This window comes from Camarhynchus parvulus, chromosome 2, assembly GCF_901933205.1.
Source record: "Camarhynchus parvulus chromosome 2, STF_HiC, whole genome shotgun sequence".
NCBI classification, from domain to species: Eukaryota; Metazoa; Chordata; class Aves; order Passeriformes; family Thraupidae; genus Camarhynchus; species Camarhynchus parvulus.
This window is the reverse complement of record NC_044572.1, coordinates 32,692,955-32,719,832: the sequence shown is the minus strand read 5'-3', so window position 1 is coordinate 32,719,832 and position 26,878 is coordinate 32,692,955. Positions and strand designations below refer to the sequence as shown.

Below are 26,878 nucleotides of genomic sequence, written 5' to 3'. Positions count from 1 at the left end.
TAGACACCTAAGCCAGTATGTGATGGTGAATGTGACTATATACAACAGCTGACAGTGTCATATAAAACATGGTCACAAAAAGAGCTCATCTGAGCAACAAGCTGTATTTTCCTTCTGTTCTCATTAATTTACGTCAGCTTAAGTTTTGATCAATGAACCTGAACCTAACCTAATATGAATTATATCAATGAGCGCACTGAGGGGAGAATTGTCACTGAAAAGGAAATACACTGTAAACGAAAAAACCTATAAACAACATTGCTTTTTAGCAGTAAGCTTCCAATTCACAAGCTATCTAATGAAAAATGCAATGAAAAACAATGTAAGAAAAAGCACAGAAATGCCGTTACACAGCACTCAAAATACAGCAGTTGATCACACACAAATATTTAAAAGATAATTTAGAACCCAGCTAGACATCACAGGAAATGAAGCCACAGATCACTACACAAATACAGAACAATGTCCTAAGAAAAGAAAATGTCTTTTTTTTCCTTTTTTTTAAGCAATGTGTTTTCACAAGTGTGAATAAATAGTCCTAAACATTAAGTGTCACCTACAAGGCTCCACATTATCAGGTTCTCTCTCAAGCTACTTCACCATTATTCAAATTGCACTGAATTACCTTGCGTATGACTTTCTAATGTCAGTACTTCAACTGTAATGGGCTAACAGGTTGGCTCCCAAGAAAGCATAATAAGCAGCTTGCAAGGTATTGCTCTATGTTATTTTAGGAGACAGATATAAGGGAATCTAGACAAAAGTTATCTAAATCAAGAGATATCAAGAACTTTTGAAACATCAGGAATGCACCAACATTAAGCTGAAAGCAGCTGGAGCAATGGACCTGTGTTTTTGTTACTGCTTTTAATATTTAAAATTCTGCTCCCATGAAATTATTTTTTGAAGAAGAAAAAAAACCTCAAAGAAATTAGTGTTCTTTCCTAATAAGAGCTATAGACTTTTGATCAGTTAAACACTGACATTAACAAATTTTACAAAAATTGTTTCAAGTATCCTTTTTTTAATCACAGTGAAAATGTAAGACCACGATGTAAATGTTGAAGTGAATGAAAGTTTCTCTAGATGAAAAAGGCAAAGATACTAAATCAAAACATAGAAAAATGCTTAAACGCATTTCCTTCATGTGATATGAATAGAAAGGTTATCTGTAAAAAGTTAGAAAAATTAAAATAAATTACATATTTAAGTACACTTTCTCTTCAACATTTTTATAAAAATTCAGAACAGTGTACTTTTGAATATACACAGAGTAAAAATGCACAGGTGCTGTAGGTTATCATCAGTATCTACACGTCACGTTTGCTGCTGCTGACTTTATTTGTTACTGAAGCTCCCTCTGGAACACTCAATAGACCCAGCTGATGGGGACCCACTGAGGCTCCAGCCTCAGTCTCTCGATGGCCGTCTGCAGCTTCTCGAAGGCTTTGTCCAGGTTGTCATTTACAATGGTCAGGTCAAAGTAGTGGTTGTACGCTCGCTGGATCCGCGCGCTCTCATCCACTGTTTTTTTCAGATCAGTGTCCTGTGCGAGAGATTTTTAAGGATTAGTGAATCTAAATCTTACTAAAGATTTAAAGATAAGACTTGGCAAATCCTTAGAGATGCAGAAGAAGATGCCTTCAGTACATACTGCAACTGACTATTTAAAGCTAGATACCACATACATTTTAAAAATAAGGAAAGTTTTCATTTATAATACATTCACACAGAAATTGAGCTAAAATACATTGAAAGGGCTGAGAAAGTTCTGAGTGGTGTCAATAATGTTAAATATGGCAAACAAATGTTTGCCAGTCTTGCAATTTTAAAGAGAATTAATAGAAGCATATGAACTTGGGCTGGTGTGCACAGGGAGCAGTTAATCACTTTGTAAGGACAACTCATGATCCAAACAGACTAAGATTAATGCTTTAGGAATGACTGAGTCAATCAGTTTTGTAAATATATTTGTGTCCCTTTTATTTCCACAGAAGACACCAAAAATCCAAGATTTTAAATTAGTATTAAATGAAAGACAATTTCTAGCAGAATAAAGCTCTAGAATACCTTATGGCTCTTAGACACAACATTTCAGCCAAGCTCACCTGACATCAGTCCCTCATTTGTAAACTACTGCTACATTCCTGTAGTCCTGACATGAGCTGCAAAATATGCAGGAAATTTATATTCCTACATTATTAAGTCTTCATAAAAAGTGCCTCTGAGCATGTTTTCACGTTTTGCTAGTCCTACATTCTTTAAAAATTCCTCTCAATTTTTGCACAACAGCAATTTTTTTGGAAGTAGTTATGAGATTTATCTCCCTTTACAGTAATTATTTCAATATTTTCAAGTCCTGATACAGCTGTCAATACAAAAGCCAAAATGGAAAACTACGTTTGTCAATAGCCTTCACAGTGAATGAAGGAAACAAGTAAATGTATGAACCCAAGAGCCAGACTTTTTGTAATGGAATGGGTTAGGATGCTAGAAATAATACAGCCAGGTCCACTAACAAGCAAACTGTAATACTTTAAATTACATTTGTTTTTCATTTGTTCAGGAAGCACAAGAATATGAAATAGCAAATCATACTCCATATACGTGTGCAGGGATGCGATGCAGAATCTGTAAAGACACATAAATGCGTATCTGAAATTTAACGAACCTCTCTATTATTTGTAAGAAGTAATACAGAGGCAAAGATGTCTCTTAGGGAATCAAATATTAGGAAGTGCAGGAAATTATTTTTATACTTGTCTGGATAGTTTAAACCTTGCCTTCTTGTATATGCACCATAAAATTCAGGGTTCATTTGGAGCAGGAAAGAGGGATGACTGAGCATCCACAGAGATAGTAGAATGCATAATAACTAGAAGCTATGACTAAAAATTATACACTCATTTAGTGGAAATACTAACCCAGCCCCCCCATTTTATAGCTTTGAGTGCCCTGTCAGCATTTATTCAAGGTATTCCTATGAAGCTGCAGCACAATCATTATGAGCCATCAGCAAAACACAGCTTTTTTTCTGTTGGGGAGTTGAACTGCTCAATCTGGCTTTTTTTTCTTTGCTCCTGAAGCTGGGAAAGTTCATGCCCACACAGAGTATTTATACTTAGCTGCATTGGAGGAATCGTCTTATTTCCCTCTGCTACACATAGTGTCTAAGAAAAGGAGGGAAGATCTAATGAACAAAACATGCCACTTCACTTTATATGACAAATCCAAGGAACAACAGGGGAAGTTGTTCAACACTTCTTATTCTGGCAGCTGTCAGCCACTCTCAGTGCAGCACATGATGTTGCAGCAGTGAAAACAAGGACAACCTGCATTCTTGGGGGGTTTTTGTGGGTTTTGGGGGGGTTGATGGTTAGTGAGATTTTTTTGCTTTTTCCTTTTTTGACACAAGCTGCAATATCTTTCCCTAGCATTACAGATTCCATTTTTAAAGCACACACATATTATAAGACAAACAGGAACAAAAATTTGGGTGGGGAGGGAGATGGGAAAGTCAAGGAAAGACATCTGCATAAAAGAACAATTGCGACCATGAAATATCTACCATTTGCTGCAAATTAATCAAAGGTGACAGTTCCCAAAGTACACGTTACAAGTAATTTTTGTAATCAACATTTCTCTGTAAGAGGTCTATTTTTAAGAAAGAAGCAATCTCCCTTATACATAGTATTTGATTAACTTCTACTAAGCAATCAGCAAAAGTCTTGCCTAACTTTTCTTAGAGACATTTGTTTCAGAACAAATTCCACCTAAAATGAATGATAAAGAATTTTTAAAAGATCTAAGAACATCTTGTTCAAAGAAAACTAAATAGGAAATGATCTGCTTACAGTGAGAAGTTTGGTTGTAATTCCAGCATCTACCACAGCCTTGTGCATAGCTCGCAAAGTCTCCAACTCTGGAGCAGCAATAAACACCACATAGGGCATGAATTCTGAAGTCCTCAGTATTTTTAGAGCCTAGAGGCAAAGAAAAAGAAAAAAAATTTTAAAACCACCAAAGTTTGAGAGTGACTCACCACATCTCCCCCTTACTTAAGAGACACCACAAAACTCATCTGTGACGATGGGCAGCAATACATAAGTGAAGATTCTTATTTCTATTTTGGAAATTCCTACATTGCCTTTTGAAATGCTCAGCATCATTCTTTCCTTGGCTAAAAAGATTATTTATTACTCTGCAAGACTCCTCTTTTATGCAGAATTTAAGTTGGGTATTTTCCATCTTTCTAACCCATTCCAAATAAGTGCCACAAACACAGGAATCCAGCTGATAATTGTAACCTTGAAACTAATAAGAAGCCTTCAAATTTGAAGGTGTCTCTCTTCACCTTTTCAACATTATAATCCCACACTTGTTATAATAATAACATCATAAATCATATACCTGTGGATTTACATCCAAGATGCAGGTCCTTCCTGTCTGAACAACTTCAAGGATGGAATCAATTTTGGTGCCATAAAGATTTCCTTCATATTCTCCATGCTCTAAGTATCTGCCAGCTTTAATATCCGTCTCCATTTCAGCTCGTGACACAAATCTGTATGCTTGCCCATCTTTTTCATCATCCCTTGGCTTCCGTGAAGTAACTAAACAAAAAATTAAAAATATAAATTGAATGTTTTCATTTTATATTTGGAATATAAATCTGAAACTGGACTGTCTATTAAGTAGGCAGACTATAATACACATTGTTATACAGCTGTAATTGCTCCATGTACAGGTTTATTCTTCATTCTAGATAAATTTCAGAACTGAGCACAGCCCCTCCTGTTTATTTATTTATATTGTTTCCTATATGGTGCTTACCCACCCATTTGCCTGTTTCCTTTGCCTACTCCTTCACACCATATACAATACTCATTCATGCAATCTTTTTAAGTATTCACTTAATAAAATACTTATTTAAGTGACTTGGAAATCAAATGGAAGTTTAACTCTCAAATGCCAAATGAACTTCTGAAAAGAGCTGAGCACAACAACAAGATCTGCCCCATCCCACCCCCAAAACCTTTGCTCCCTGTATTTGTCCTGTTGTTCAGGGTAGAATTACATGAGCTAGCTAGCTATAAAGAAAGTTAGTTTAAATATCAGTGGCAGCCCAGCCACCATAGCAGAATCTTAGAGGAAGCCAGCTGATGCTGCTTTCCAGAACAACTTCCCTTTTAAAGAAAGGTAAATTCCCTAGAGAAAGATTAAAGCCAGTATTTGAGTAAATCATTATCAACTATCTTGGGTATTGGTTACACTGTGCAGTACAGACATTACTTAAGCAAAAAAAAAAAAAAAAATTTTAAAAAAGTAAAATAAAATATAAGATCATATTATTATTGACTTTGCTGCCCTATCCCCATATTAACTACCTGCTCCTTATATTTAATTAGACTCAAACTCTAGAACATATTAAACCTAACAGTCAGTGCATTCCTTTGGTAATACTTCTATCATCACTTGGCGCAACCTGTTGAGACAAGTGGAAAGCAATCTTTCCCTTCCAGTAATTCCTATCCACTTCAATCTTATAGAAAACACAAATGCCAGGAAAAATGATCATCTGAAGCTGTTAAGAATAAGCATTTTACTAGAACATCTAGTTTTAGTCAAAATTCTATGGAAAGATTAAAGCTATATTGGTTAATACAATACATTAAAAAGAATCACATATCAGTTTGCAATTAATTTTGGAGAGTAAGCTTTAACATCTTACAGCTAAGAGATGATTTAACAGTTCAGTTATTCACACTGAAGAAAACCACAGCACCACGTGCTGGATTAGAACTCAACACCAAGAACATGCTGCTTCTCCCCGTAGAGCACTGATCAATTTCATCCATTTCCCACCTCCCAAAACACATCCTACACAAATCTGTTTATGAATAACCTGGAGAATTTTCTTCTAATCAAAGACCAACTAAGTTTACTGATTCTCCCACTTAAAATCTGAAGTAGAAAAAAAGGTTCTGTATACAATAAACTGGGTATTCCATGTGCATGATTAGACTATCAGACTGGGGAAAGTTTACTTTTATGTCTTTGAAGAATGTTCAACAACTGTGCTGCATTACTTACATATATTCAAGCATCTATATAGCATTTTAGAGAAATAAGTAATTCTGAAGGCTTTTTTGAAATAGAGTAAGAATTTTAGAAGCAATAAAAAGCCTTTTACTATTTCACCAATATAAAATAATGGAATTCCCAAGAGAAGATTTCTTTTTAAAAGTAACACTGAGAAGTCAACCTTGTTATCAGGCCCATCAACCAATTTTAAGTGCCCTGGCCAGTTTTGATGCTAGAGATTCAGCAAATGAGAGAGACTGGTTCTCTCATCTCGCACAATTCACCTTTCAGACCTGTCCCTCCTCCTATTATTATCAGATCTATTTCTTGCCCACTGGAAACAGAAGGGAACAGACTGTTTTTGAAATTCTGAAAAGCACATGTCAGGAGAATAATAATGTAGCTAGAGTGGGCTTCTCCAGTCAGCAGCCAAACAGGAGGGAGGAGTTAAAAAAAAAAAGGTTAATGAGCAAAGCATCTGAAAGAAAGGCAAGAAAACATGCTTCAGGTAAAGTAAGTTTTTTTCTGCTATTTATAGGGGGAAAAATAAAAGATCATGTGCTTAAGGCTAGATATATTAAAATACAGTTATACAAATCTTGGAGATCACAAACACTTCAGTTTGATTGGAAGTCTGCTGCTTTTCCCTACATTTCTAAACTAAAGCAACAATTTATAATGCCTAGTCCACAGTGGAAAACTAAAAGGCAGAGCTGAGAAACTCCACTGGTTGGTCATTACAGAAGGCTACTGGGAACTTATGGAATGACCTCAGTAATGGAAGGCTACTGACTCTGAGGAAACTCAGGCTGAAATACTGCACAGACAAAAACTGGTATTCTGCAGCACCAGTACCATTTAAGTGCTAGTTACAAACATTTTCATGGTCATATGTTAGATCAGTTTTCTGAAAACAGGAAGAGCCTTTTGTTTTCCCACTCTATACAATTTTTATGCTCTGACAAAATGACTCCAACACTGAATCACAAGGATAAACATCACATACTTTCCAGTTACTCAATGGATGATATTACGATAGGAATGCTGAGAACTTACATGGCACTGTAGTTCCAAATCTAGTAGGATTCAGCACAATAAACCTGTTCTTCAAACTCCTTCGCCCCACTCCTTGGGCTCCAATCAAGACCAGGGTTTTCCTCTGAAAAGGAGGCATTTTGGCTACTTCCTCATATATCTGGATTTCATGGCGATCAAATTCTACATTGAGAAATGTACAAAAAACTTTAATACACACTCAAGGCTGTAAGAAAAAGAAATTAAGTAGTCCTGCTGTTTATCAACAGACCCCATGCGAATATAAACAGTGCTCAGAGGGCAGTAAGTTTGATACAAGACTTCTAGCTTTAAATTGGTTTGGGAATAAAATAGTTATTTCTCCATGGACAGCATAAGGTCAGGTTCTCTCTTTTACTTCCAAGGAGAAAGTCTGTTTTTGATCAGAAGGGGACAACTGTGACTGACAATTAGCGAACTTCCACAGAATCATGGGATGGTTGAGGTTGGAAGGTACCTCTGGAAGGCATCTGGTCCACTCCAATGCCCAAGACCACAGCCAGACACTTGTTGAGTATCTCTAGGGAGGACAACTCCACAACCTCTGTGGATAACCTGTGCCAGTGCTCAGTCACCCTCACAGTGGAAAAGGTGATTTCTGATGTTCAGAGCCTGTGTTGCTTGTTGGCTCTTGCCCTGTCACTGGGCTACTCTGCAAACAGCCCACCCAGCTCCGTCCTCTTTGCACCCTCCCTTCAGGTATTTGTACACATTGGTGAGAGCTGCCCTGAGCCTCCTCTTCTCCAGATTGAACATTCCCAGCTGTCTCAACTTTTTCTCATGGGTGAGATGTTCCAGTCCCTTCAACATCTTTGCATGTCCACATCTCCCTTGCACTGTGGAGGTGCCCAGTACTCTTAGGTGTGGCCTCATCAATGCTGAACAGAAGTGAAAAATCACATCCCCTCAGCCCACTGGCAACAAACATTTCACTGTTTTTTCTTAACACCCAGTTTTTCTCTGATTTCCACCCACCAAATGATGTACTCAGCACAGCCATGTCTGCACTGGTTGCTATTGTTTTTAAACCATAAAAACTATCTGATCTATCAAACTTATAATCAAATATTTTACTGCAAATCTTTAGCTTTGGATACACTACGCTCTACAAGTTTTGACACCTAAAGAACGTTGACTTTCATGTAGTATTAAGAGATACCTGCATTTCTTGTAGTGAGATACATCATCTTTTTCTTTTTTTTGCTGCTTATTGTTCCACAGAAAGGCCCTAGAAATAAAAAACTAGATGAATTCACAATTTCTGTTAATTTCTAAAACTTATTTATATGAATACATTAAATTTTAGATTAATACATTTATAAAGACTATTCTAGAATTGTATATATCCTAGGGCAAGAAATTACATCTATTTACAAACCCATCAAATGGTACAGGAAGAACTGAACACAGAAAAAATTATTTTCCTAGAAAAGAAAGCAGTTGAAGAATTAATGTTTAGCTTATTAACTTTCAGTGCATACCATACAAAAAATCTTTAAAAAGTGCACACTGCCTGTCCCACCTCATTCAGCTTTTCATCATCAGGTGGCAAAACTGATTCATGTATCTTTGAACACTAAACAGAGACTTTACCCTTTGTCCTTCAGCAAAAGCCAAAATATGAAATTCAGCATTTCACAATAATCTCTGTAATCTCACACAGCAGTTTTTCTATTATTTATGAAGGTGGGAAAAGCAAAACAAATGGAGTCAGAGCAAAATCTACTCCTGAAATTTACTAAATCTCACCTGAGTTGTCCCAGTCCCTCCTAACAAAAGCCTTCCTCTTCTCTTCCAGGAACTGGCTAGGAATTAGACCTGCACTTCCTCCTTCTTTGACATGACTAGCCTGGGAGGGGAAAAAAACGCAAACAAATAATTATATTTAACTTGCAAGAAGCATTTTTCTCATCAAGATGGTGTTGTCTGACTTCCTCACTGCCAGTTTCTCAGTGGTGAGTGTTGATACATTTACAACTGAGACTTAAAAATTCAGGGTCAGATGTAAATATTAAAATTCTCTTTTACAGGAATAGTGTCTTGATACTGAGTATTAAAATTCAGAAAACTTAAGTAAAATAGATGCAAGTTTCATTACTGGTTCCCATTACGAAGTAAGCTCCTCCAGACATAAAACTGTGGCATAAAATTCCCAAGTGGAATTCTCTGGCTCCAGACACTGAAGTCTCAGGTGACAAAAGTCAAGATTTGCTAGTATACAGTATACTTATTTTATATTCTTGAGCTGCTCCAAACAGGTTTCAGTGCAGTTTATTAACTGTCATTTCCCAGTGAATGCCAGTAACACATCCCTAATCATGCCTTCAAGCTTTCTGCACTAAGCAACTACATATTTAAAATCTTAGTAACTTAAGCATTCCCAGTAATGAACTGGCTAAAATTCTCTATAAAATAATTTCATGGTAAGCTCAATTCTCAGCAAGTTTACACACACAAACACAGTTATGAAGTGTTTAATTCTCCATAAATCTTTTGCTTGCAATAAATCCTTCTTTTGCTAACAGGAGATGTTTGCTTTTCAACTTGCATGCTTTTATCTATGACTAACTGATTTTTTACAGTATGAAGTTTTCATTAACAGTCTAGCATTTCTAGAAAGCATGAGGAAAAACTAAACTTCTTTTTCCTGGGGCATGATCTGCATAGCAATACACTATACTGATTTAACACATTTCAATTTTGCCAGATTGAGCGTTGAAGAGTTATTTCTCCTGGACTCACACAAGTTACAACTGGAGAGATTGAAAGGCAATACAGAAGTCAGCATGAGAGCTAAACATCAAATTCCTCCAGAGTTTTGGAGTGTCTACTTCTGAAACTAATTAAGTTGGCAGCAATAAATTCTCAGCCTTTCCTCGCAAAGACTTTTTATTGTCTTTCTTTCTGTTGTTACTGTCACTGAGAAGCAACAAAATTCAGCAGCTGCTTAGGTATATTGGAATATTTCTGTTGCTTTTACAGAAGTCATATATCTTGTTCTCAGGCGGTCTGGCTCTCTTCTGCTTGTTACCTTGCAAAGGGTGAGCAATGTAGGAGTTGAAAGGGAAATTAATAATGCTATACTCTTTGCCAGTTTTGAGGATCTCGGTTGAGAAAAGGGTTTTAAAAGTTCACAAAAGGGTCTTAAAAGTTTACTTGTCCCATTTTCAGAGGCACTGATAATGTTTAATTCTGTGCATAGTGTCTTGTAAAAATAAACATAGCATAAACACTGGATTACATTTCCACTGCAGGACTGAATGTAGAAATACCACCTTAAAGCAGGATGAGCTGTTAATATTTGAAACAGTGCCAAACACTGTGACTATGAGCATGCATGATACACAGCTCACAGACACTGACCACTGTAGAAATAAAACATACAGCCTCTCCAGACAGCTATTCTCACCCCCTTAATCCACAAGATTAATTTCTCTCTCTGCATCTCTCTGAGCACTCAGGAAGGGGTCCACATCTTCCACAGCTGCTGTCAGGGAAGGCTTACCATAGTTATAGTCAAACTAAGACTTTTTTTCTAGAAATTGTCCACCTTAAATTTATTTGTGGGAATGTCCAGGCTTATGATACAAGAACAAAGACAAATAAACACAACTAACAGTAAAATGAGTGTTACATATACAATTTAAAGCATTACTTTTCCTTTAGTATTTCAACTTCATAACTTTATATTAGCTTGAAATTGGATTGCAGTATAAATATTTTTTTTCATGTATCTACTGTTAAATGGAAGTAGATCATAATTTAAAGAGTTTATTAGTAAGGCACCTACTGATGCTTTTCAGATTTTTATTTTACTTATTTTAATCTTTTTACCAACCTGCCACCAATTCGGATCTTCCCGGTTTACAATCTGAAGAATTTCTCCTTTAGAAAATTTCAAACCTGCTTCTTTGCATGGGATGAGGTTGTCATTATATGGATTATAATCAAAATGACACTTCACAAAAACCTGAAATGTGTAAAAAGTAACAAAGCTTAAGCATTATAAAATACATGCTGGCTAATCTATCTGTCAAACTGAAGTAATGTCTTTACCTACAGCATAAAAACCTTGACATGATCCAAGCTGCATTTGGCATGTAACTTTTTCTAGGGGGAAAAAGTTATTCACCAACTGGGACAGAATAATTAATGAGTGTATACAACTCAATTAGAATTCTGACTTTTAATTACTTAAAAATACAAACAAATTATTGGAATGTGAGTACTGTATTTAAGGCTGGTAGAATCTCAAGAATTACTTTTAAAACATTGAGTTCATGGCAAAAATAACAGGAGATGCAGCTGCTTAAGACTCAAATTTGATGCAGGGGAAGAAACAGTAGGTTGCATGACTGAACCGAAAACATCTTTGACTGTCTTTGTACCAGGCTGGGGAGCAAAGGAAGCCCTGCACCTGCCTCAATAGAGCACATTCCCTCAGCCTCTACTCAGTGGAAGTCACAGGCATTAAGACCCACTACTTGAAGGATCATCTTATAGGCTGTTTCAAAGGACTCATTCAGCTCAGGAAGTCACTTCTGCCATGGAGAAATTGACAGCCTACAGCAACAACAAAAGGATAAGGAACAGCCACCATCCAAGTTCCCACTGAAGTCAGAGTTCAAAAGCCTGTCTGTTGAATTAAATACATTTCTGAATTCTGTTAAACTGATTATTTTGACACTAACCACATTATAAACACACACACACTTCACTGCATGAAGTGTGATTGTGGTCCGGTCATCAGAGATCACTTAAGGTCAAAGAAACGTGCTTTATATGTAGCATACAAATGCCTAACAATTTTAGACACTAATTTAAGTTTTTTAGGCAGGCATATTAGGTGAATAAACTCATTTCTAAAATGTAATTAAAGGTAAATACAGGTATCTAAATTTTAGTCTTCCTCCTAGCATTATATTCATATGTCTAATCCAGAATCTTAGAGAATCTTACACAATAAAGTACTAAGCAGAAGTTCTTTTCACAGAATCATCAGAAATGTGCTACCAACCTGTTGAGGAATGACAGTGTCTCTGTAGCTGGGGAGAATTTTCAAAGTGACACTTCCACTGATGTTTTTCAGCAGTTCTTGCAATTCTTTTGGGTTGTTTCCAACCTCGTGGCCATTCACCTCTTTAATAATGTCCCCTACATGCAGAAGACCTTGCCGATCTATCATTCCTCCATGAAGAATTCGGGCTATTACCAGATCATTGTTCTCCACTCTGAACGTGACTCCCTGAAAGAGGTACAGGACACCCAGTTCACCACTGTATGAATTTCACTTTCATTTTACCATTACCTCAAGAACAAATATCCAGCTGTGGGATATTCCACTCACTCCAATAAAAACAGTTACAGCTACTACAGTGTTAGAGCTCCTGATACAGAGAAGCATCAGGTGACGGAAGTGCTTTCACACAAGATTTTCATAAGACTGAAAAATTATTGTTGTTTTGATTGGATGCAATAATGTCATCTCATATCAAGATGTTGTGTTAGTCAGTTTTACCAGCAGTCATTCAGGCCAGTGACTGCCTAATCACTATCCCGTTACTTCTTACAGAGAATGGGATGGAGTACATGAAAGCATCTTCCTATTTCAACCTCTCAATACTGAGCTTATCACCCATTAAATTACACAACATAATGAAAATAATTAAAACAAGAAATCAGGTATGTGCAAACATTTTCACTAGCATTTTAAAGACACACTCACCCTCAATTACTTACCAGTGGCTCTCCTGCTCTTTTGTGAATTCCAAGGATACGAATAGCATCTACTGGAACAACCTGGTTGTTCACTGAAGAATTATTGACTTCTGGGCTAGAAGGAGGGGAATCATAACATTTTGAAGCCACAATATCATGTGCTTCCAAGAGTGACTGCAAAGAAACAGAAAAAAAATCTTTTTTAGAGTAATGAAATAACTGTTTGTGAAAGGATTTAGTGCTGAATAACCACTGAATCTGTCCTTTTGGGATCAGGTCATAATACCATTACTTCACATGAAATAAAGCAAAAATGGACACAATAAGTGCTCACATGAACTGATAAGCCTATTGCCTCGGCAAATATCCTATCTTGTAGATAAAAATGCTGCTTCTTAAGGAAATATAGGAGAAATGTAACTAAACTGGGGAGGAATGTGTGATGTTACGAGGGAACAAGACAGAAAAAGGAGTACCTAAAATAGTCTTCCACCTAATGAGACAGTATCTGAGCAAATTGTTACAGTAAATGAACAGCCAGCCCACTGCAAAAAAATGAAGATAACTCATCATTAGATACTTGTGGTTAATCCAATAAAATTTTCTTCCACAGTAATTTGGATAATGACAAGTATGCAAGGATTTCTAGCTATCTGCAGAATGAATGCTTCCTGCTTGCATAAAGCCAAGACAGAATTCTAGTAACAAATGAATCCAAGCTTACAGAGTTTACTTTCTGGAAGACAGGAGCTCAGACCTTAGAGTTAACAGTGTTTTCTCCAGTCCACATACGTAAATACAAAGTAGAAGGAGGAGATCCAAATGAATATAATCATGTTTGGAAGACAATGTAATTTAGGCATAATTTTTTCATAAAACATATCTTAGGATAAAGAAAAATTTTTAAGACAATACATACAGATAAACCAAGATCAAACTTGTGCACTAAGACAGTGGAGACTTTCAGACTTTCTGTCTTTCTGTCACCTTCTAGTGTAAGATGTCCCTGCCCGTGGCAGGGGATCTGGAACAAGATGATCTTTAAGCTCCCTTCCAACCCAAACCATTCTGTGATTCTGTGAGAGGAACAGGGACACCTGATATCCATCATACACGGTAGTCCAAGGTAAAGCATCCTACAGCACAGGGAGTCACACTGACAGATACACAGAGAGCAGCAGCAAGCAGAAGAGATGCCTACTGGGCCTCCAACTACACAGCTTTGTTTCCAACAGTGACTGGTCAGATATGGTCTTAAGGCAGGACACTGACTGTGTCACAGAAGCAGCTAAAAAAAAAGACACCATGGGACTATCACTGATACTGACATGCACATGCCAGAGGAAGACAGCAAACTACCAGAAAGCAGAGCAGGCGAGCAGGTAAGAGTCATGATTTGCTATGCAGTCTGCTCCATCCATTCTTCTGTAAGCCACCTCTAAGCTAAAGGCTGTGCAACCACATTAGGTTAGTGCTAAGCTCAGCATGCAAGCCCTCAAAATGTCACAAACCTGAACAGTCATTTTAATCTGCCCATTACACGATGAACCTGCTGATATTTCAACTTGAGGTTAGAAGGAAGTATTAATTCACCGATTTTGCCCCTTCCATTAAGACTGTAAAGACAGCTGCTTATTGTGGCTGTTCTGATACTGTGGGCACAAACCAAATCAAATTAAATAGGAAAAACAATCATTTATTTAAATCAAGCAGCTGTCAGATGGTAGCAATTTCTAATTCTTCACTATCCAAGACACATCCAATCCAGAAACCAGGAGAACAGATCTCTCTGCCAATGTTTGCAAGCAACATATTTTTGGATCTTTCTAAATTTCCAAAATGAAACTAATTTGCATCAGCAACACATTTTTACAGATTAGCACTCATAAAACCAGGTAGATACAGTGGTATGAAACTTCCAGTTTTCTTCTGGTCACATGCTAGAACAAATTGTCCCTGAAGCTTCTGACCTCAACTCACTACTCATAAAGCCTCACACAGCTGCCTGGACAGGTCTCTGCCCTTTAATGGTAATGCAATTTATAGATTATAATCTGATCCACAGTCCAGAAAGCCTACTAAGATAACAGTCTGTGTCATCCTTTTCAAATTAAAATGCTCCATAAAATTCTTCAGTTCTTAAATCTGATCCCATTTCACATTCTGATCCTTTTTAACCACTCAGTTTTATGGATAAGCATGAATTCATACAACTGCTACTTAACCATCTCTCAGTCAAAGGATCTTTTTCCTATTTCCTTCTTCCTTTTACACAAGGCCTGAGTCACAGAAGGACTATCAGGGACTGCCCACAACTCTAGTGTTTTCTTTAAAAAAGTAGTTCATTGGTTTCCTGAAGGCACAGTTAACTTATTACTGTCCCATACCTAACTCTCAGTTCTGAAACTCAAGAATCTGTACCAGTTTTATGAGCCTGTTTCCAGCCAGCCAGGTCATGACCTACAGTCCTGGAGAACACTTAAGTACAGGCACCTGGCAATGGGGCCTTGTGTCTGTACCACTGTCAGATACTGGCCAACATTTTATGTCCTAAGTTACTTTCTTATTTCAGGAACATGGCTGGGAGAACTGAGAAATACAGTTACATGAACTTCTCTTGTTTCTTTCTTGTGATGCCCGAAAAAGTGATATCCTGTGCTCCTGCAAGTCCAGAGCTCCACTGGAATCTGACCTTTCTATACTGGTGCTGGAACACATATAAAACCACTGCCAAAGTCTGCAAAACAACATGGACTGATCAACAATCACAAAATGGTTCAAAGTTTCCTCCACACAAAATTCCCTCCTGTAAACAGGATCACCTGGTTATCCAAGACTGGATAGCTGTAGAAATGTTCTCATGAAAGAATGCCAATATTGTCAAAAAAAGGCATTTAGGAGAACTGCTACAAATCACAAGAACACAGATTCCAGTGGAAACACAGTCCTGTGACAGACAGTATGCAAGACTTTATACAAGACATTGTCAAAAAACAATTAATAAACTTAGAAGATATTGATCTCTTTACAGTAGTTTCCTGTGGCTGCATATATTTGACAGGTAAAAATTATTTTAAAACTTAACTGAAAATTCAGTAATCAGAGAACCATTAAACATGCAAGGCTCTCTGCAGTACTGAAGCCAAGTTCAAACTCAACATTTGTTTTTCATTAAAAAAATTCTCAACACAATCGAAACATGTTATGAAGCACTGCCCTAAATAAGAGAATGACCATTTCTCCAATTCTGAACCAAAGGAACAATTAAATTACAAACTGGAGGCTGTGGTGGGAGGGAATACACAAGAGTAGAATGACTCTATAGTCTTGAATTCAGGGCCTTCTTTCCTAACTTCCTAGAAGTATCTAAAATAGTTTCTTTCCTCTTTTATGCACTCAGTCTGTGTTAGCCTTCCCCGATAACCTTGTTTAAATATTAGAACTTAATAAATAGACTAGAGACCCCTAATGTTCATGTGAAAAGAACACATTTTAAAGGCTCTCCTGGAAAAGTGAGGGAATCATTTATGACCTCAGAAAAATCAGAAGGGATGGTAAGAACACAAGAATACGTAGGGAAAATAACCCTATATATTAATATCTGTCTAGGAGACAATTTAAGATCACTTTTTCTAAATGAAGCATTTTAAAGGTATCAGCCCTTACAAACCTAACTAGTAGAAGACAATACTGGCTGCTTTTCAGATTAAGTATTTTATTGCCAGCAGAATCTATTTAGGATGAATGGTTTAGCTAATTCTTGAAGGGTGTAAGTAACAAAACGAGCTCTTCCAAAAGGAAGTAGAAATGATTCTTCTGCATGTTTAACCACTCCAACAGTGTGAAAATTTTTCACTGCTGTTTCTTTCCTCAAGGCAACCTCTCTTACCACTCCTGTCTTCTGCTCTCCAGCTATTGTCTGGTAAGATTTGCTACAGCCTTTTCCATGTGCAGCACGTGCCAGCTGGCTCTCCAACACATACTGACCTACTGGCCAGCCATCAATACTGTGAAACTCATTAGAACTTTCACACTTTGACCTCTGAAAAGTTCAGTTAAAACTAAAAAGGGTAAAGAGTGGAAGGGATGAAAAAACAAGGAAACAAAAGGAGAAAAGAGAGACAATAATACAGCCAGGCATGCACCTGAACACCAGAGTTAGTCCTTCCCAAATGCTCTTCTACAAAAATGTGTAGAAAAAATGAAGTCCTGTAATTTGGTATTTCTAGCACTAAATGATACATCCAAACAAACTACTGTACTGATGCCTTGTAGATCGCATTTTATATTTGTATGCCAAGGCAGGTTACAACTGTAAGGTGAGACTGTGATAAAGTGGAACCATTCATTTGTAAAATACAGTCAGCCTCTAAACCAATGACACAGTAGTGTCCGTGGAACTTTCAAAGAGTCAGGTTGGGTTGTTAGCACTTTTACTGAACTGGAGAAAGGATGTAAAAGACTTTTTCTATAAATGCAATTGACATTGTATTTTTCCTCTTTCCCTTCATGCAGAATTTGGAATATGCCTACTTGCACCAAATGAGGCAGAAATGATAGCACTTATTTATTGAGTATTTAGGTAATTTTCTGTTTCCTTTTTGCAGAAGGAGACACATAGCTTTCCCAAGCCTTAAAAAAAGATACTATATCTACATTTTGGTCTGCAATTTGTCCTAGAAGTACTTCTAGAGTGGTCTTAACTATGATGTCAGTTAAATAAAAAACAGTACTTTGACCTCAGCTGATTTTGTTGCTTGCCTTCACATGGGTAATGGAAGTACAAAATTAAGGGCTGAAAATTCTCCCTAATTTTTGGCTTCAGAAATTAATCACAGCAGATATACTTTGAAGAAGTAAGTAGATAGGTGTTTTTGCCCATACACAGCAGCCAAAACTGCTCATTGTTTCTGCAAATGAGACTGAATGCCTCACAACAGGCACATAGAAAATAAACTTTAAAAATACAAATTAAGACTTCTTCAGACTTTTTTTTAATGAATTCCAATTCTGATAGAGTGATGAATAGACCAGTTCTCCAGGTCAGCATTTAACTATCTTAACCATCTATTTTCTCTTCCTTTTGCATTGTTTTGTCCTTTTTGTACAATCCAGGTTTTGCAGCAAACACAGTTGCACTGTATTTTTCTTACATGCCCATGACTCACCCAACACTATAAGAAGCAGCATATAAGTAATAACCATGACATTAATATTTAAACTACGTTCCAAGGAAGAGTCAACAAACTGCAAACAGTAAGTGTGACACTGATACCAAACATATCCGAAGTTTCCATAAAACCCAGAATTACTGGACACAATGGATCATGGGAAAGCATCAACATGCTTAATAAAAGAAGTTATGCTTCTCAAATCTAGTCAGATTCCTTGGAAGAGTCACCAACAAGCATGGAAACAAGGCAGTTAGCCTTAGTTAACTTCCATAGCCCTTTGGCAGAAGTCTTTCAGCAAAACAAAACTATAACAGGATAAGCAGTAAGGCTTTCAAGTGGAAGAAAATATTGGTTAGAAGACAGAAAAATTGATGCCAGGAATACATTATTTTTAGTTTTCAGAATTCATGTCATCAGGTGATTTCCACAGGCATCTGGGCTCAGTTCTACACCTGCCAATATAGTGACATGTCAGATAAATGACCTAGGAAATGGGGATGAGAAGTGAAATGACAGTTTGCTGTTGCTGATGAGCTACCCAAGGACTGAAACAACTGCCTGTAACCTGCAGATGCACCTCATGAGCAATAGACTGAGAACAAGGCAAATTAAATTCAACACAGACTACAAGGGAAAACACAATCCTAGCTTAATGCATTAACTGACAGACTCAGAAATGGTATCTCAAAGATGTAAACAATACACAGCCAAACTGAGCCTAACAAGCAATCCACCTCTACTCTCCCTGAGCTTAGAGGTACCTCTTCCTTACTGACAGGGTGGTCAAACACTGGAACAGGCTCCTAAAGAGGTGGTTGACGCCCCATGTCTGTCAGTGTTTAACAGGCATTTGGATAACACCCTGAATAACAGGCTTTCATTTTCAGTCAGCTCTGAATTGGTAAGGCAGCTGGAGTGGATGATCCCTGTAGGTCCCTTCTAACTGAACTCTTCTGTTCTATTCATCAGCTGTTAAATAGGCAAACCAAATACTAGGAACTTTTAGGCCATGAGTAGGAAATGCAACGTAATTTATGATACTACTTTAGAAATCCATGCTGTATACAGCTTTGTTTCCCTTAATTTTATTTATTTGACACAAACAGACACAATGAGGTCTCTCAAACTACAAGTAACATGGAAAAGCTGATTAAGAAAAAGTGTACACTTTCTTCCTACACAAGAGGACAGGAATATTAAGTGAAATTGACAGGAGACAGCCTCAAAACCAAAAGAGCACAGTCTCCACTCAGATGGGGGATGCCATAAATGACAGATTTTCATATGGGTTGAAAAAAAACCTGAATAAGCTCATGGAAGAGAACCATAGGTGGATGACACTACTTCTCACTCAGAAGTCTTGGCAACAAATCACTAAATCTTCACAACACATTTTGGAAGGTATCATTGTTGGTTTGTTGAAGCCTTACAGCCTTCACTAGACACCTACTGCAGAGACAGGGAAGGAAAACAGAAGAGATGTTTGCTGAATGGACCTTTAACATACAATTAGGAAGCACTAAAACTGAGCAAAACTGTAAAGTTAAGATAGCATATATGCAGTTTCATGTCTGCTCCTTATATATCAAGCAACAAAAAAGGTACAAGAAAGAGCATAAATACTGACATTCCAGTTCACCAGTTATTTTGGAACTTTTACATTACATGTTTATGTTGCTCAAGCCTGAACTAATGAAGTATCTGACACCAACATCATGTTCTGCCTCTCTGTAGATCTGACCACAGAACAGGAATAAATGCTGGGTTTGCCTTAGTGTTGCCTATTCACTCAGTAATTCTTATTTGATTCCTAGTCACCCAAAAATTCTTATTTGATCTGTCTCCTACAAGCCATCTCCAGTTTCCACCCCAAAGATCCTTTTCCCAAGCTTCTCTCTGGCCTTTGCCATCTCCCCCCAGAGATCACTGCTACTGAGCCTTTCAAAGTGCAGCACTTCAATTGTTATGCCCTTTTCATCTTTTGATTCATCATCCTCTTTGACTTTCAGCTGTATTTTCTCTGTCTAACACAATGGATCATTGTCAGGTCTGTCAGTGCACAGCAGGCCCTCAGTTCTAATCCTTGTGCATTTTAACTATCAATTCCTCCAAACTCATCCAGTCCTTTTCAAGTACCAATTTCTTCAACAGGATCAAAGACTGATTTGCAGGTTTATGCACCAGTAAGTCTCCAATCATAGTTTTTCATTACTCTGTTATGATGCCTTTCTGGACAAGTAAGAGCACAAGGGAGGCCAACACACGAGAGGCAGAGGAATTGTCAGCACTCAGAAAAGCTACTGTCCCAAAAGCTGAGTTCTTGAAGACATTCCTTTCCCAATAGGACACAATACAACCAAAAGCATTTTCAGTGTTTATCCATGTTAAACAGTAATATATCTCACTGCTATGTTTGTAAAACATGTAATGAAAAACCTGGGGGAAAAGTGTGTTTAAACTCATCTATCCCAAAAATGCCTATGACTTCATAGCTGTCTGCCAAAAGAAACCCACTTATACCATGGCAAAAAGTTGTTTATGTTCTTCTACAGAATACCTTTAGCTTAGTAGCAGTCCACTGAAGTAGCAAAGTCCACTGAACCCTACCTAGAAAGGCCAGAATCTACAAAGGATTTTCAAACCTTGATCTTTGAGGCTCAGTACAGAAGCTAGTCAGAGAAACAGCAAAATGGAAAAACATCTGCTTTTGACAAGCATATATCAACACTTCATTTAAGCAGAGCAACAGTGAGAGGGCTGCGGAGTCCCAGCTTCAGCTGCAGTGCAGATCAGCTCACAGAAGAATCGCGTTCATTCACTCTGCAAACCGTACGTCTTACACATGAGTATGAGTGCAAACAGCTGAACTGAAATGCACAATGCTCATGATCAGAAACTGAGATCACCTGGAAATGTTATGGATGAAGCAAGCCTTTGGGGAATTTTTATGGAAAGTCCATACAGGAAGTAAAAGCTTGTCCAAGATTTGTAACAGAAACTCCAGTAGAATTTAATACAGTGAGTAAAGGTGTTTTTGAAATTATATCAAAGAATAAAATCAAGTTTATTTTTAACATGGCTGCTGATTTACCTTTTATTTGGAGTAAAATCCTACATATTACATGCTGTTATAGTTCAGGTTTTGTTTCATTGTTATTCCTAGATCTGTAGTGGACACTGATACAGTAAGTTGGTAACATACAGTAACAAGGTGGCACCTGAAAATGAGGCTCCTTGAGTATTCCAACCAATTCTGCAACATTTTCATCCTTATTTGCTAAGGGACTGATGTCTTCAAGAATTTCATTCACCAGCTCCAGGTTGTTGTCACTGACAGCCTCAAGTTTAGAATCTTCCAGTCGCTCGTGAGCCTGTAAGATTAAACACATAAGACTATAATGTCAATAAGTTTTGAGTGGTTCAAATCTATAAACTTTTCAAGTAATTTCTCAGTGCAATGTTCAGCAGAAAAGCCAGAAAAGTTATATATAAGATAACCTGACTGAACTGCTGAAGGATTTTGCATGCTCAACTACAGGATCCAATAAACTTTATAAGCAGCACATACCAGAGAGGCTTTTAAGTGCATATCTCCTCTATGCTCTATACACCAAGCTGCTCTATCAACAGTACAGCACCTCAGGACCTTTCCTGCTTTGGAACCCTGGACAAGCACACCTTCTAGAAGAAGGGCAGAAAAGGAACTATGGGATCTTTTCAGAGTCTGCAAGAAAAACATACCTCAGACTCCTCGCATTCAAACACCTTCTGAACAGCACATTCTACCTGCTAAAATCTGCCTACCTGAAGGAAATGCTAAAGAAAAGTTGGAGTCAAAGGCAGCCAGCAGTATCCTGGGCTGCATTAAAAGTGTTACTGGAATAGTGACTGTTACTCAGCACTAGCAAGGCCACACCTGGAACACTCTGGATGTTCTGCAAAGAGCTCAGTGAAAGGCCACAAATATGATGAAGGGTCTGGAGCACACCTGACATTTGAGGAAAGGCTCATCAAGCTGGGACTGTTCTGCCTGGAAAAGAGAAGGCTCAGGGAAATCTCATCAATGTGTACAGAAGGTATACTATGCAAAGAGGACAGGGACAGCCTGTTTCCAGGGGTGACTGGTGACAGGACAGCAGGCAGTGGGCATAAAATGAAACTCAGGAAGCTCTGTCTGAACATCAGGATACACTTTTTCCAGCATGAGGGTGACTGAGCCCTAGCACAGGTTACCCAAAGAAGATGGCAGTTTCCCTCCTTGGAGATACTCAAAAGCTGTCTGGATGTGGTCCTGGGCAACCATCTCCAGGTGGCCCTGCTTGAGTAGGGAGAGTAGGACCACATGCCCTGCAGAGGTCCCTTGCAGCCTCAACCATCCTGTGATTCTTTGATAACATTTCATCTATTTCTAGAGCTATTCCTGCAGACATGATCATTTCCTGAACTCTGCAGATACTGAAATTCATTGAAAGGTAGGTGCTTTGAGCAGGAAGAGAAGCATCTCTGAATGCTTAATTTATTTATTACAGATAGTGCTCTATCACAGAACTAGGGAATAAGAGGAGGCCAAAAATAACACAGATTCTCAATTAAAAGTTATTTTCAACACTGTAGCAACAAGAAATTTACAAAGGAGCAATTACTTTGGCATATAAAAACCAAATACATAATAGATATAATTCAGAGTCATCTATATATACTTCCCACAGATATAATTTGAAGGTATGTGAGCACTTCTGCTCTCTTATTACTGCTTTAAAATTGACAATAAAATAAAATTTTGCTAAAAGCAGAGAACTTTACTCCCTGAAATCATCGAAGTATTAAATTGTACTTCATATCTATAAAATGCTGTTTCTGCAGGCCTGATGGCCAAACTCTGGAAAGGTTAACTTAACAGAAAGACATTTCAAACATTCTCCAACACCAACACACACAAGCCAAACAACTGTAATTACAAAGTTATAGGAAGCTCGGCACCTACACACATTCTCCTTTATAAGGGAATGCTATTTTGTACAGAACACATACAGTAAACAATATCCTTCTTTTACAGTTTAGTTCTTCTATAGCAAGTAAAAACACAAATCTAGTGATTTTTAGACACAACCCAACTGCAAAACCATTGTAAGATTAGAGAATATGGGTTACCTTTTTTCTCACTCATTGTTTTCAAAAAACCACCACTAACTGGGTGATATAATCTAAATACAAACATTCTCAACCTTCACTCCAAAATCAAGGCCATGTATATACTGGGGAACATAAAGTTTTATCAGTAAACAATCTCTGATCCTGTAATATGTTGAGGAGTAACAGGATACGGAATGGTATAAGTAAGTTAAAAAACAAACAAATAGGAATACCTAACTTGGATATTGCAATTTTTTTTTCATTTCAATAGAACATTTCAGAAATATTGATACTGAATTGAGCCCTTTCTGTGCATTCAGTATATATCATACCTGCCAAACGTTCAAATAGTAAGGCTTTTACCTCCAACAATCTGACATCTTAAATACTGGACTAAATGCTTATAGATTACTCCGAAGATGTTTCCTTGCCCTGGGCTGGGCATTCACCTGGTCTCCTGTAGGCTGTGATATAATGCTAAAAGCAGTAGTGTAACAGCAGAAAGAAGAAAAAGTTTTGAGGTTTGAGAGAATAGTTAACAATACAGAAGAAGAAAGTTTTGATACCATAGTTCAGTAGCAAAACTGAGGAGAATTCATGCTTGTTCCAAGTTCAGCAGTTATTTTCCAACAGTTATTTAGGACAGGGCATCACGATTTAAACTAAAAGAAGATAAACTGAGACTAGATACAAGGAAGAAAAGTTTTAGGATGGGTGTGGTAAAACACTGCAATAGGTTGCCCAGAAAGGTTGTAAACACTCCATCCTTGGAAACAATCAAGGTCAGGCTGGATGGGGCCCTGAGCAACCTGATCTAGCTGAAGATGTCCCGGCTCATCACAAGGGGGTTAGACAAGGTGACCTTTAAAGGCCAATTCCAACCAAAACTACTCTATGATTCTATAAACATCAGTGACAGGAAAAAACATTTTACAATGATAACAATTCTCCTTTCTTCTACTACCTACTGAAAAGTGGAAAGGTTCAGTGAAAGAACGCTATCCAAAAAAAACCACTGTAATTCCTACCTTATTACCTTTATTCTATACAGGAAAAGTGTGAAATGAATGTAACCCAGTTTTAAAAGACCAGCCAAACTGCACTGCAAAATACTGCAAACTACTATACATATTCATTTATTTAAGGTCCAAAAGGAGAAAACAAGTTTGTATAGCTTGTGGCACATTTCCCCAAGTTTCTTATTGTCCTTTTTGGCGTACTTTACATAATGATTAGTCTTAATAACTGGCTAATAAAGGAAAATGAAAAAGCTTTTGCATTTCTGGCCTGCTTTGAAATTATTCTGCTTAAACAATGTAACCATCTCAGAGAACTGAGATGACTGAGAACTGAGAACCAGCTCTTCGAATAGAAAAGCAAGTTTATGTATTTTTAGGGACAAATATGTGAATTACATACACTTCACCAAATGTGTTTTGATCTTATCCTTATTTAGCACTGCTTGTTAAGACTGAGGATTTTTCCAAAATAATTACTAAGAAAATATGAGTGCAGTCACACCATACGAACACAATTAAAACCTTTAAGCATTCTAGATAAAGCATGTGTATAGTTAAGAATCTGTTACAAGCACTTTTTTTACATCTGGTAGTCATTAAATTCCACCTAATTGTTACTGGCCATTAAAGCACAAATTCTTTATAAGAAAAAAAGGCTTTGCAGTGAACATTTTCTTCATGATAAATATTCAAGATGACTTATGCAGCAGACAAAGTTGTTCCCATTGTCAGTAAAAAAATGCTTTTACTTACTCTAGTAAATTTAGTACACAAATCCTTCTCTCTGCAGTCATCTCACCAGCAGATAAGACACTTCCATTACTTCTAAATTTATTACTGTGCCATGTCTTCAACTTAAAACCAATTTTTTGAACAGCCAAACAGAAGTAGATTCTTATATGAATTCTCATGAGAAGTTTTCCTTTCCAGATTTTTATACTGAACAAAATCTATGGGCAACAATCCTTTACCTTTACAGAGGATTTCATACCTGCCCAGAGGGCACTGCTTTCAGATGTCTAGTCCTATTAAAGAGACAGCTGCATTTAAGTTAACTGGGTTTTCCTCAAGAAAGGAGCTTATTTTTATGAAGTAAGATTAAGAATGTATATACGTGATGTGCAGTATTTGACTGCATTTCCTACTGGTAAGACCAGCTACATTTTAATTAAAGAGTCCAAAGATTTTTTTGCAAATATCACCTTACATATTTATAATTGATTGCTACCACTCATACATAAAAGATTTTTGTAATCCAAGAACAAAATCTTAGGATAATCCATGTTTTAGAGAGCTGACAATCAATGATAAAATTATTAGTCTGAGATTCAGGAAAGGGCATGGAGAGAATATTTTCCTGGCATATCAGAAAGTAGTTTTGAGCTAAAGATGAAAAGAAAACATTTTTATGCCACAGGATAATGAAGGTGACTGCTCTTACTTTTCACCTCTGGCAAAACCGCTAAAAGTCAGAAGGCATATGGGTTATGCACACAACAGTGGTTACAAGACTACATTAAAACCAACTGCTTCTAATTCCAAATATTATGATTTTTCTTCATAAATAATGTAACTTTATTTCTGTAATCTCTGAATTTTTTATCTTCCTCTAGGTTCTTCCATGTAACTATTAACCAGCATGCACAGAAATTATGAACTCTTCACCTTCAAGCTCATCTTCAAGTCTTTTAATAAGATGAACCAACAACGTGTTGTGGATACCTCAATCCACACTCAATGTTCACAAAATAATGTAAGAGTTAAAACATTTCCAGATTCTACTCAAAGTAGCAAATTTAAATACCTTAGCAAGCGATCTTACGATGGGGTTTTCCATAATGCCTTTAAGAAAAATCAGGTCTATTTCTTCAGCGCCTGTCGATGTCGGCAGATCAGTAAGGTTGTCTAAGACCTGCTGCATGGCTGCTGACAAAACAAAAACAAAAAGTAAATACTGACCAAAACAGGCTTCCATAAGGAGCAAAAGCTCTGGGAAACACCACAACATTAACTTTAAAGACGTTAAGCAGTCAAATACATCTACTGAGAACAAGGGGACAGAACAGAAAAAGAACTTTTTTTGCGTGTGTGTGTCTGAAAATGAAATACAGGTTATATCCAACTGAATCCAGGCCCAGCACATTCTTTCCAAGATTTGCTACTAAGGATTGAAAAACCAAACAAGCATAAACTATGTATAAAGTATGCATAATCTTCCAAATACAATAAAATCAACTCCTTCAGTACTCTTTTTATTTCATATTTTTTCAGAAGAAGTTTTCAGCCCTCATACATACAGCAACCACAAGTTTCACAATGCCTGTAGAGGCAGATTCACTGTTGTAAAAATGACCATGTAGTTCCAAACCAAATTTTTTAAACCAAAAATTTGCTTCCAAGGCAGCTCTTACTGTGGGAACACTTGTGTCCACCCCGGCAGTCCTTTACAGCCAGTCCTGACCCACTGCCGTCCGGCGCTAAGTGCACTAACGCCAGCCTGGTCCCACCTGCAGTGGGAAGCACACCCTACAATGAGAAATGTGCCGTGCCTGCCCGGTACCCTCAGACTCGCTGAGAGAACCACTCTTGGCTGAGAGTCAACAATGCTGCCCAAAGAAATGTCAGAAAATGCCACTATCCCAGCTGTCTGTCTGATCCCCTGAAGTCATTGAGGTA

The 26,878-nt window shown here is 37.4% G+C and overlaps 1 protein-coding gene across 5 annotated transcripts in view; it reads right to left on the bottom strand.

The window, feature by feature from the left end:
- Positions 1–357: 357 nt before the first annotated feature.
- The window catches only part of MPP6 (membrane palmitoylated protein 6), a 56,158-nt gene continuing 29,637 nt past the window's right edge, over positions 358–26,878 (bottom strand). For 3 of the 5 annotated variants that reach the window (XM_030968530.1, XM_030968559.1, XM_030968549.1), the window contains exons 2-12: positions 26,007–26,125; positions 21,269–21,421; positions 12,898–13,050; positions 12,176–12,403; positions 10,997–11,128; positions 8,908–9,007; positions 8,318–8,386; positions 7,141–7,302; positions 4,411–4,613; positions 3,855–3,983; positions 358–1,546 (exon numbers count right to left, since the gene is read on the bottom strand). In XM_030968530.1, the coding sequence (XP_030824390.1) occupies positions 1,370–1,546; positions 3,855–3,983; positions 4,411–4,613; positions 7,141–7,302; positions 8,318–8,386; positions 8,908–9,007; positions 10,997–11,128; positions 12,176–12,403; positions 12,898–13,050; positions 21,269–21,421; positions 26,007–26,123 (1,623 nt within the window). In that variant the 5' untranslated portion in view covers positions 26,124–26,125 and the 3' untranslated portion in view covers positions 358–1,369. Of the gene's footprint in view, positions 1,547–3,854; positions 3,984–4,410; positions 4,614–7,140; positions 7,303–8,317; positions 8,387–8,907; positions 9,008–10,996; positions 11,129–12,175; positions 12,404–12,897; positions 13,051–21,268; positions 21,422–26,006; positions 26,129–26,878 lie in introns of all 5 variants that reach the window. The other 2 variants (XM_030968566.1, XM_030968539.1) reach the window with 1 other exon arrangement.